The sequence below is a fragment of the Podarcis raffonei genome, chromosome 13, assembly GCF_027172205.1.
Source record: "Podarcis raffonei isolate rPodRaf1 chromosome 13, rPodRaf1.pri, whole genome shotgun sequence".
NCBI classification, from domain to species: domain Eukaryota; kingdom Metazoa; phylum Chordata; class Lepidosauria; order Squamata; family Lacertidae; genus Podarcis; species Podarcis raffonei.
In genome coordinates this window covers 19,829,820-19,841,182 of record NC_070614.1, presented here as the reverse complement: position 1 = coordinate 19,841,182, position 11,363 = coordinate 19,829,820, and the positions used below count along the sequence as shown (strand labels likewise).

The window sequence follows — 11,363 nt, the reverse complement described above, 5'->3', positions numbered from 1 at the left end:
AAATTGGTGAGCAAGCCCTTCATAGCCTGCGAACCTTCCAGAATTTTCCAGCATCCCCAAATTTAATAAATATTCGCACCCTAAAAGGATCCTGTAACCTTAAGGGGAAATTTTACCCAGGGTGACTTAACTCTGCATCACAGGTATTGCGATGGGAAATGTCACAGCTGATGACATTTTCCCTTACCAGCAGCTGGTACTCTTATGTCACCAAATGATGTTTTATGACTTTTTGGGTGCATTTGGTTCTTGCTTGTTGTATTGTGCTCTGTCATTGTAAGGCAAACCTTCCTGAACCGATCGACAGATGCAAAAGAGCAAATAAAGTCAAGGTACTAAATAAACATCATGTATGTCTACAACATAGATATGAAACGATGTAAAAACTTCACAAAGATTAAATCCTTGGCCTGTGGCCAATAGGCTGTACAGTTACTGTAATAAACAAACCATCGTGTGTGGCTTCACGACGCTGAAATGCAGACAATGTGTATAATACGACAACGCAGTATTCCGAAATATCTTGCTGTGCTAACTGGGTATATGTCTTTCAAACATTGGCTGGACCAAACCTTGCTATCCTGAGGACGAAGGCTGTTCACTGAAGATGTGTTTCAGAAAACACGCCAGGCGTGTTTCGACTCGTAAAGACTTGTTATTTGGGCATTATAGAAATACATGGCGTATTTATTTAGTAACTATCGTCATGAATGGGTTTGAGTGGAGTATATGTGTCTGAAAGAAATAAAATAAAATCTAATTATAGCAGGGGGAGGTTGCCTGAGGAGTATTGACCCCACATTAAAACACTCATCTGGAATCATCCTGTTAAAACCTCACCGTACTTCTGTCTCTCCCTCATGGACAGGAGTGCCAACTTGAACAAAATATTGGGGGGCCCAGGTAAGCTCCACCCTGCATAACTGGCTGCATGGTGCGGTTTTACACACACAATTTGAATGGCAATTCAACTTTGGGGAGTGGCCCCCTCAGATATTTTATTGGGGGGGCAAAGATCCCTCGGCCCCTAGGAGTTGGCTCCTGGATAAAATGGCAACCATCAGCCAGCCCCTGAGTCTAGCTGCAGCTTCCCAGAGAATCCCTGGAACTGTGGTTTGTTAAAGATGCTCTGAAATGTAGCGGAGTCTGTAACCTGAAGCGGATGTAACCTGAAGCGTATGTAACCCGAGGTACCATTGTACTTTGAAAGAAAACTATATGAAAATGTTGTACTGTAGCAAAAATGTATAGGACAAGTACAAATACCTGCTGGGAATGTAAAGAAAAAGAAGGTACTTTTCATCATATGTGGTGGACCTGTAAAGTGGTAAAAGCTTTCTGGGAGATGATATATAATGAAATGGGGGGGTATGTTTAAATTAACTTTTGTTTAAAAAAAACAGAAGCCTTTTTATTAGGAATTATAGGTACCCAAATCCCAAAGGAGAAGAAAAGACTTTTAATATATGGAACAACAGCCGCTCGGATACTGCTAGCCCAGAGATGGAAAGAAGACCAAGTCCCTACCAGAGAGGAATGGTAAACTAAGCTGATGGACAATGCCGAGATGGCAAAACTGACTGGAAAACTCAGGACGCAAGAGGATAACATTTTTACAAAAGAAGGGGGGGAAATTATAAGTTATTTAAGAGACCACTGTAAGCAGATGGAAACCTTGGCAGGACTTTGATTTCACTTGTAGTGTAACAATTACCATGGACAACACGGATTGATATAAAACTTAGAGTTTGGAAAAAGATACAGTTTTAAATGTTTAAAATGAGACTCCGGGGAGGGGGAGTCCTGAGTTTAAGAGAAATCTCTATATATGGATATATATTTAGATTCTTATAACTCTGTATTGGGGGGAAATCAAATAAAAAAGATTTCAAAAAAGAAAGAAAGAAAAGGGTTTGAATAAAAACACTATGGGAGTGGGAAGCCCATCCATGAAACAAATATGTTATGTAATTATTTGATTTGAAGTTAATTGGGGAAATGTAATCAAAATAATATATTTTTAAGAGAGAGAGCATACAAAAGGAAAAATTCCAGGAGGCTTCTCCATTAAACTTGCTTTTTATTGTGGATGCAGAGAAAAATTCATTGAAAATGCATACATTTACATACATTCACCCATAACCACACATACACACACACGCACAAATGGTGTATAAAATAAAAGATCAACCCAGAGTGGACATAGTAGGCTCTTGCACTGGTGAGTCAACACAGACGTCACTACGAATACAACCTAGGTCACCACAAAGGCAGCCCACCCCCACCTTGTCCCCAGACACAAAGATCTCTTGTGTCGCCCCCTGCTGGCTTATGGAAAGACGGAGGCATGACTTGGTTGTAGTGTTGTCTGGGGAGGGGAAATGTTTCCCCAAGCCTCACGAGTATGAGGTGGAGTGAAGCGGGGGAGAGGAGAGGGTCTCTTCAAAGAAAAGTTTCAGCTCTCGTCACGGGTTGATTGTTTTTCTTTAAAATAAAATAACCGCAAAACGACACCACAGAATTGGAACGTCTAAAAAGTGGCAGCCGGCGGGCCATCGGCCGAGGTGTGCGAAGGTCGTCACCACCCATAGGAATCATCAAATCTGCAGGAAGCAAAGGCAGAATCACACAATTGCAGGGGAAGGAGCGAGGTTCGCTGCTCCTGTCCCAAAAACAAGGCCACCCACCCTCGCAATTCCATCCACAGCAAGGGCACACCACAGGGTGGGTGCTTTAAACCAGGGTTTCCCAAAACCTGGTGTTAGGGACTGGAAAGAGGGAGAATGGTGGAGACCGCCTCTCCAGCCTGACCCTTCCAGAGAAGAAGAAGACAGTTCAGAAGAAGAAGAAGAGTTTGGATTTGATATCCCGCCTTTCACTCCCCTTCAGGAGTCTCAAAGCGGCTAACAATCTCCTTTCCCTTCCTCCCCCACAACAAACACTCTGTGAGGTGAGTGGGGCTGAGAGACTTCAGAGAAGTGTGACTGGCCCAAGGTCACCCAGCAGCTGCATGTGGCGGAGCGGAGACGCGAACCCGGTTCCCCAGATTACGAGTCCACCGCTCTTAACCACTACACCACACTGGCTCTCAGAATTCAGAATTACAACTGGGGTTTGAGGGAGGTCACAGCTCAGAGGCAGATGAGGGAGATAGTTGGGAAATAATGGGAGAGGAGGAGGAGGAGGAGGAGGAGGAGGAGGAGGAGGAGGAAGAAGAAGAAGGAGAAGAAGAAGAAGAAGAAGAAGAAGAAGAAGAAGAAGAAGAAGAAGAAGGGTGACAGCTGATGGACACCGTGTCTTTAGAAAGCATTCCAGACACACACACCCTCTCCTAGAACATGGCGGACCTTGAACTTGGGAGAGCAAAGAGCTCAACCAGAGCCAGGGCTTTTTCAGCCGTGGCCCTGGTCTGGTGGAACGTTCTGTCACAAGAGGCTAGGGCCCTGTGGGACTTGACATCTTCCCACAGGGCCTGCAAGACAGAGCTGTTCCACCAGGCCTTTGGCCAAGGCACAGCCTGACCCCTTCCTTCTGTAATCTTCATAGAACTCTAGCCCAATGCTTGCAATTAATTTGATTCTGAACTGATTTTAGAATGTATTTCAATTTTTCAACTTTTCAGCACCCATAGTGATGACTCATGAGAAGTGGGAGGGACAGAGGGAGTGGGGTTTGACTCTGAGCAACACCATAATTCTGAGAGGCCACATTCCCGAGCCTCTCTCTGTGAATACCGAATAAAAGCAGATGGTAAGACCTTTTCCTTGTCTTGTCAGTTCCTGGCAACCTGCCGAGGGGGCTGGTTCCTCTGTTGCCTGACAATACCCCTTTTCCAGGGAGTAAGCTCCACAAAACTATGACTTACTTCTGATTCTGAATAGGCAAGTGTGGGAATATCACCAGAAAGCATTCCAGACCCACAACCTCCTAGAACCCGGCAGGCCTTAAGAGAGCAAAGGGCTTGGAGACCATGGGGGGCGGGGAGTGCTGTTGATGAATGGGGAAGTGGAAGAGAAGGGAGGTGAAGATTTACTTGGGAAAATGCCGTGGGGGTTGGTTCCTCTGCCACCTGACACTTGGGTCGCCAGCTGTTTCTGAACTACAACTCCCATCATGCCTAGCTAGCATCAGCTAGGTCAGGGATGATGGGAACTGCAGTCCCCAAAGAAGCTAGAGACCCAAGTTTGGGAAAGCCTGGCTTAAATGATATTGCATTGTTCAATACAGTGGAACCTTGGGTTGCGAACGTGATCGGTGTGGGAGGCACGTTCACAACCCGCAGAGATGCATCTGCACATGCGTGGGTCACGATTCGGTGCTTCTGTGCATTCGCAAAGCGCAATTTAGCACTTCTGCGCATGTGCAAGCACCAAAACCCAGAAGTAACCTATTCTGGTACTTCCAAGTTCGGCATGAAGCGCAACCCGAAATCGCGTAACCTGAAGCGTCTGTAACCCGAGGTACCACTGTATATGTTTCATATAAACCTTTTTTCAGTGTCGCCCTTGGATGTGCTAGATCTGAAATAAGGGCCATAAAAGATAAACGGATGGAATAATTGCACTGGATCACGCACAGCTCTGAATCCGCAGTGCACGATTCCTGGGATTATTCCGCATTTGTCTTCAGAGGCAGTGTGGTGTAACAGTCAGAATGCTGGAGCAGGACCTGGGTTCGAATCCCCACTCAGCCACAAAGCTCACTGGGGTGGCCTTGGGCCAGTCACTGTCTCTCAGCCCAACCTACCTCACCGGGTTGTTGTGAGGATGAAATCGAACCACAAGACCAGCTTTGAGGAGAAGGTGGCATATAAACATAACAGTAGCAGGGAGGTTCCTTTGGATAAGTGCAGAATGCTGCTTTCCTAGTGATGAGTAATCTTTCAGGGGGGTTGTGGGGGGCGGAGGGGAAACATTGCACTGGGTCAAGATGGAGGTGGCTTCCAAGCAAGTCTGAGTCTTAAACTCACCTTTGTTTCTACAGATTAGACATCACAGTAATCACACAGAAAAGTATCTGAGCATTTAGGGCATGTTCTTTCCTTCCTATTTAGCAATCCTTAAAGGTTGTTGCGGGTAGAAAGAACAGGTAAAAATGAAAGGTAAAGGACCCCTGGACAGTTATGTCCAGTCAAAGGCGACTATGGGGTTGTGGCCATAGCTGTCAACCTTCCCCTTTTTTGCGGGAAATTCCCTTATTCCAACGCCATTTCCCGCTGCTTCCCGCTGCTATCCCGGATTGTTAGATATCCCGTAGACTGTCCCCAGGACAGGTAAGGCTGCTGAACCCTTATTTTCGAGGCTGCTGATCCCTTATTTTCAAATCTGAAAGTTGACAGCTATGGTTGCAGAGCTCATCTCACTTTCAGGCCGAGGGAGCCAGCATTTGTCCACAGACAGCTTTCCAGGTCATGTGGCCAGAATGACTAAACTGCTTCTGATGCAATGGAACACCGTGACGGAAACCAGAGCACACAGAAAGCCGTTTACCTTCCCGCCACAGCGGTACCTATTTATCTACTTGCACTGGTGTGCTTTCGAACTGCTAGCTTGGCAGGAGCTGGGACAGAGCAGCGGGAGCTCACTCCGTGGTGTGGATTCAAAGCACCGACCTTACGATCAGCAAGCCCAAGAGGCTCAGTGGTTTAGACCACAGCGCCACCCACTCCTCTAGAAAGAATAGAACCCATGTCAGGTACAAGTGGCTTTCGGTACTCTAAAAAGGGCTATGCCCTGCAATGCTAGGAGGACTCACCGTGATCTCATGTTGTGGTCGCTGTTGCTGCTGCTGCTGCTGCTGCTGTCTCCAAAAATGAGTTCAGACATCAAGCTCTCTGGACTGGATCTCTTGCCATACCTTGTGTAGAGAGTTGGATGGAGAGAAAGGACTGAGTTAGTGCCATCTTAGAAGTTCCCTTGGAGAAATGTCCAGATTTTTACTCTTCCTCTCCCCACCACCTAATTTCAGCAGCTACAAGGCAGGAGCCCCACGCTGAACTTCCAACAGATGGAGCAAGGATAAGAAAGGAGTGCCTCTAAGCATGTACAGAATGAGCTACTGGGGCATCGCCACCCATGTCTACACCTTTGGGCCCAGTATACCTGAAGGAACGTCTCCACCCCCATCGTTCAGCCCAGACACTGAGGTCCAGCTCTGAGGGCCTTCTGGCGGTTCCCTCCCTGAGAGAAGTGAGGTTACAGGGAACCAGGCAGAGGGCCTTCTTGGTACTGGCGCCCGCCCTGTGTAACACCCTCACATCAGATGTGAAGGAAATAAACAACTACAGTGGTACCTCGGGATGCGATCCATTCCGGAGCCCTGTTCGCATTCCGAATGGAACGCAAGACGCAACGGCTCATCTGCGTGTGCGCGGGTCGCGTTTGGCCGCTTCCGCGCATGCGTGTGACGTCATTTTGAGTGTCTGCGCATGCGTGAGTGGCGAAACCCGGAAGTAACGTGCTCTGTTACTTCCGGGTTGCCACGGAGTGCAACTCAAACGTGCTCAACCCGAAGCACATTCAACTCGCGGTATGACTGTATCTGACTTTTAGAAGACATCTGAAGGCAGCCCCATTTAGGGAAGTTTTTAATGTTTGACATTTTAGTGTGCTTTTAATATTCTGTTAGGACCCACCCAGAGTGGCTGGGGAAACCCAGCCAGATGGGAAGGGTATAAATAAGAAATTATTTATTATTATTATTATTATTATCATCATCATCATCATCATCATCAAGGAATTTCGGAGCAGAGGGTAGAAACTTCAAGTAGCCCTAAACAACCAATAATAATAATAATACCCCACCCATCTGCCTGGGCTTCCCCACCCACTCTTGGCAGCTTCCAGCACACAAAATGTCAAACATTAAAAACTTCCCAATACAATGGTTTGGGCACGCAACTCAAATGCAAAACCTGCATTGCAAATCTTGCCTGTGTTTGAACATCCCCAAAGAAGGCTGGTCAGAGAAGAACAACAGAGAAGATTGGCTACAAGAGCTGACCCTTAGGGTGTGACTCTCCTTGCAAAGGTGGGCATTTATCAGTGGATTCTAAAAGGCTTGTGCTTTTTTCCCCACAGGAATATATGCGCTGCCATTCCATGGTTTGCAGAAATCAGATCCACAGCTCCCCTGGGTTCAGAACTGGGTCAGGAGTTCAAGAAGGACATGGAGACAAAATGAATCAACCCAGAGGGGCGAGGGCTTGCTAATCGCCTCCTGGGTCGGATTTCCAATTAAGTTTCTAGGAGATGACAGTTAATGGGCTGTACCAGGCAGTTGGTGCTAATGGTGGAGGTGTTGAAATGGGCTTTTTTTTTTTTTAAGCAGCTGGGCTGCTGATTTGATTGGCTGCCTTTAAAAGCTGCAGGGCTCAGCAATCTCTGCAAATGAAAAGCTACACTCTGTGGGCGCACAGACCATAGTTAACGTATTCGACAAAGTAGTGATAATTTGCATAGGCAAATAAGGATTAAGAACATGCTTCGTGGGCCTTCTTAACTTACACACTCACTCAGCAGAAGATAAAAACTGTTTGCAGACCCTCCAAGTGTCCCTGTTTTCCAGATTTACAGAAGCCTTCCCGATTTCTGATTTGATCCCAGAATGTCCTGCTTTTCCTTAGGAGGTCCCTATTTTCATCAGAGAAATGTTGGAGGGTATGGAGTCATGCGACCCCCTTGAGCCAAGGAGACAAGTAACTATGCAACCTTTAGAAGACGTCTGAAGTCTGCCCTGTACAGTCATACCTCGTGTTATGTTTGCTTCATGATATGTTTTTTCAGGTTGCGTCCCGCGGCAACCCGGAAGTACCGGAAAGGGTTACTTCCGGCTTTCGCTGCTCACGCATGCGCAGACATGCAAAATGACATCACACACATGTGCAGAAGCAGCAAATCGCAACCCACACGTGCGCAGATGCGCCGCTGCAAGTTGCGTTCTGCTCATGTTGTGTCTGTGTTTAATGTTTCTGTTTGTTTTGTTTAATGTTTTGTTTAATGTTCAATGTTTCTGTTTGTTTTGTTTGTTTGTTTGTTTAAAAAATTGGAAAATTTAATAAATATTCTTTAAAAAAAAAACATGTTGTGAATGAGCCTCCGGAATGGATCGCGTTAACAACCAGAGGTACCACTGTAGAGGGAAGGGTTTTTTAATGTTTAATGTTTTGTTATGTTTTTATATATGTTGGAAGCCACCCAGAGTGGCTGGGGCAAACCCAGTTGGATGGACGGGGTAGTAGTAGTAGTAGTAGTAGTAGTAGTAGTAGTAGTAGTAAATAGGTAAAGGTAAAGGGACCCCTGACCATGAGGTCCAGTTGTGGCTGACTCTGGGGTCGTAGCTCATCTCACTTTACTGGCCGAGGGAGCCAGCGTACAGCTTCCGGGTCATGAGGCCAGCATGACTAAGCCGCTTCTGGCGAACCAGAGCAGCGCACGGAAACGCCGTTTACCTTCCCACTATTTATCTACTTGCACTTTGAGGTGCTTTCGAACTGCTAGGTTGGCAGGAGCTGGTACCGAGTAACAGGAGCTCATACCGTCGCGGGGATTCGAACCGCCGACCTTCTGATCGGCAAGTCCTAGGCTCTGTGGTTTAACCCACAACGCCACCTGCGTCCCAGTCTGGATATTAGGCAGCCCCTATTTCCTCTCTCCTTTCCTTTTTTCTAGCCAAGTACAAAACCCATCTGCTAGGGTAAAGCATGACTCTGTGTGCATATATTTTCCCTATTTTCATTGGAGTAATAAATAGGACATCCCTATTTTCATTGGAGAAATGTTGGATGGTATGCTGTTAGCAAGCTTTCACAACACAGAAAATGAAACCTGGCACAGGAACAGTCTAAGGTTGAAGAAAGGTATCATCTTTCGAAAGGGTTCACTGTGGCTTCCTTGCAGCTTCACAACTGATGACAGACAAGGATGCTAGTGAGCTGGATACAGTCTCAGACAGCAGCCTTGCCCTGACTCACTCCCTCTGCTGCCTTCACCTGGGGAATGTTAAGAATGTGTGCTCTACTTGGCAGGGAGCTAAAGCCTTTCCTCCATTGCTTTGGACCTCTACACCCAATGCCCATTCCCCACCAACATTCAGGCAAGCAGCGGGGTGTGTGTGTGTGTGTGTGTGTGTGTGTGTGTGTGTGTGATCATTTCCCTGGTACATAAGAAACCACTACTGCACACCCAAACCCACACGATCCTGCTCACCTCTGCCGTGTCACCAAGTTGATGTAATGCCGGAGAGCTGAGAAGTATTTGGCCATCTCTTCTGGGGAAGCATCTTCTCCAGGGCTCTCTGGCTTGGGAGGGTAGGCATCCACTAAGGTCCCCAGGCAGAACAAGACGCACAGGGTCACAGCGATCACAAGAGGCCAGGGCTTCAGAGAGGCCACCATCTGGAAGGAAACAGATGAGAACGCACAAAGCCTGCTAAGCAGCCTGAACTAACCCAGTGCCGCCAAGTGAGCCCTGCAAAAGCATCCCATAGTCCCTTGTGGAAAGGCCAGCTTTACATTAATACATTGCCACCTTGTTGAGATCTGGCATGGCCATCAGCCTTTCCTAAACTGCCCAGAAAACAGAAAACCGTCAGATGCTCAGTGTGGACATAACTGCGTACAAACATGCCGCTGTCAAATGTTCATCCAGCAGAATGTCTGGTTCCCTGAAACAGCCTCTTTCCCTTTTGACCCCTGATCCTGAAGCTCAGCATAGCAGCTCGGTCTTTCGAAGCACCTGCTATAAAATGTCAGGAAACAGCAAGCAGAAGGGGAGCATGTGCCCAAAAAACACCTGCCATCCTGTTGTGTTCGGGAACCCCAAGCAGCCCTCGGCTTTTAGAAATTAAGTCATGCTTCAGCTTTATTCCCTAGTCCCCACAACTTTATTTCCCTCCCTGAAAAGAAGTGCGGCAGCAGATCGAAGGGACTCCCCCACCCCCATCCAAACCAACAATTGCCTGTCCCAGATACTCACTGTCAAAAGGAGGTAGGAGCAGGTGCAAAGGTAGATGCAGACAGGTGCAAGTAGGATTCAGCCAGCCCTTCTGCAAGTTTCAAGTTGCTTCTTCTTGCTGATGCCTCTGTTAGCAGCTCTCTCTCAGCCAGGGGTTTATATCCATGGTAGGTGGGTAAATTAGGGAGGGGGAGGCTCCTCCCCTCCCTCTTCATCCAGTCATTCACTCACCCATCATGTGTTGATCGATGCGATTCTGAATCAGCCACCTTGATTGCTGAGCGAACAGGCGCTGCACTTGCTAAGGGAGGGGGAAGCTGAACGGGGAACAGGGTGAACCTGGACAGTGGGGGGGGGGCAGAATTTAGAGAGGCAGCAACTGTGGACCTCAGCCAAGCTCTTTGTACGATTAAATCACTGGAGCTTCTGATGGGGGGGGACTAGGATAATGGAGCTTCACACAGTTCTAAGTTCTCACACTGAAGGAGGAAGGCATATATACACTTCAGGTTTGTGCTCATCCCCCGAAACTGGTAAGATGCAAAGTTTTAGAAGAGAGACTCACACAGTGAAAGAAGAAGCCTGTTGGTCTCAGTGCCGGTGAATATTGTGACATGCACAAGCATATGAAAGAGCTGGGAGGCAAGGATCGGTTCACATCAAGTATTCTGTTGCCTTGATAAGCAAAGTTTAACTTTCAGGACTGGGATTCTTCCGGTGATCTGTCTGATGAAAGGAGAAGGACGTTGCCCCGCTTGTAAACTTCACCGTGGTGTCTAGCTGTCTACTGGGAGAAGAGAGGGTGCTGAAATCCATCAGCCACAGACTTGACACATTTCTATCTGGCTAGGGTGGCCGTGTCAAAATCTAAGGGGTTGGTGGAAAATTTCAGTAGGATACTATGCAAATATTCTGAGGTTCTACAGTACAGTGGTACCTCGGGTTAAGTACTTAATTCGTTCTGGAGCTCCGTTCTTAACCTGAAACTGTTCATAACCTGAAGCACCACTTTAGCTAATGGGACCTCCTGCTGCCGCTGTGCCGCCGGAGCACAATTTCTGTTCTCATCCTGAAGCAAAGTTCTTAACTCAAGGTAATATTTCTGGGTTAGCGGAGTCTGTAACCTGAAGCGTATGTAACCTGAAGCGTATTTAACCCGAGGTACCACTGTATATATGGGACGCAGGTGGCGCTGTGGGTAAAACCTCAGCGCCTAGGACTTGCCGATCGTCAGGTTGGCGGTTTGAATCCCCGCGGCGGGGTGTGCTCCCGTTGCTCGGTCCCAGCGCCTGCGAACCTAGCAGTTCGAAAGCACCCCCGGGTGCAAGTAGATAAATAGGGACCGCTTACTAGCGGGAAGGTAAACGGCGTTTCCGTGTGCTGCGCTGGCTCGCCAGATGCAGCTTGTCA

At 47.5% G+C, this 11,363-nt stretch overlaps 1 protein-coding gene across 1 annotated transcript; it reads right to left on the bottom strand.

The window, feature by feature from the left end:
• Positions 1 to 2,060: 2,060 nt before the first annotated feature.
• On the bottom strand, positions 2,061 to 10,163 carry LOC128400128 (goannatyrotoxin-Vere1-like). The gene is made up of 4 exons (XM_053362158.1): positions 9,975 to 10,163; positions 9,207 to 9,394; positions 5,755 to 5,856; positions 2,061 to 2,603 (listed from the first exon to the last, which is right to left on the bottom strand). The coding sequence occupies exons 2-4, from the start codon at positions 9,392 to 9,394 to the stop codon at positions 2,579 to 2,581; spliced, it is 315 nt and encodes a 104-aa protein (XP_053218133.1). The 5' UTR covers positions 9,975 to 10,163; the 3' UTR covers positions 2,061 to 2,578.
• Positions 10,164 to 11,363: the final 1,200 nt, after the last annotated feature.

Bases quoted from the DNA above. Each gene is read 5' to 3' on its own strand.
- LOC128400128 (XM_053362158.1), bottom strand. From the start codon at position 9,394: ATGGTGGCCTCTCTGAAGCCCTGGCCTCTTGTGATCGCTGTGACCCTG. The intron at 5,857-9,206 runs GTGAGCAGGATC...TCTCTACACAAG, and splicing joins AACTTGGTGACACGGCAGAG to GTATGGCAAGAGATCCAGTC. The intron at 2,604-5,754 runs GTGAGTCCTCCT...TGCTTCCTGCAG, and splicing joins GACCACAACATGAGATCACG to ATTTGATGATTCCTATGGGT.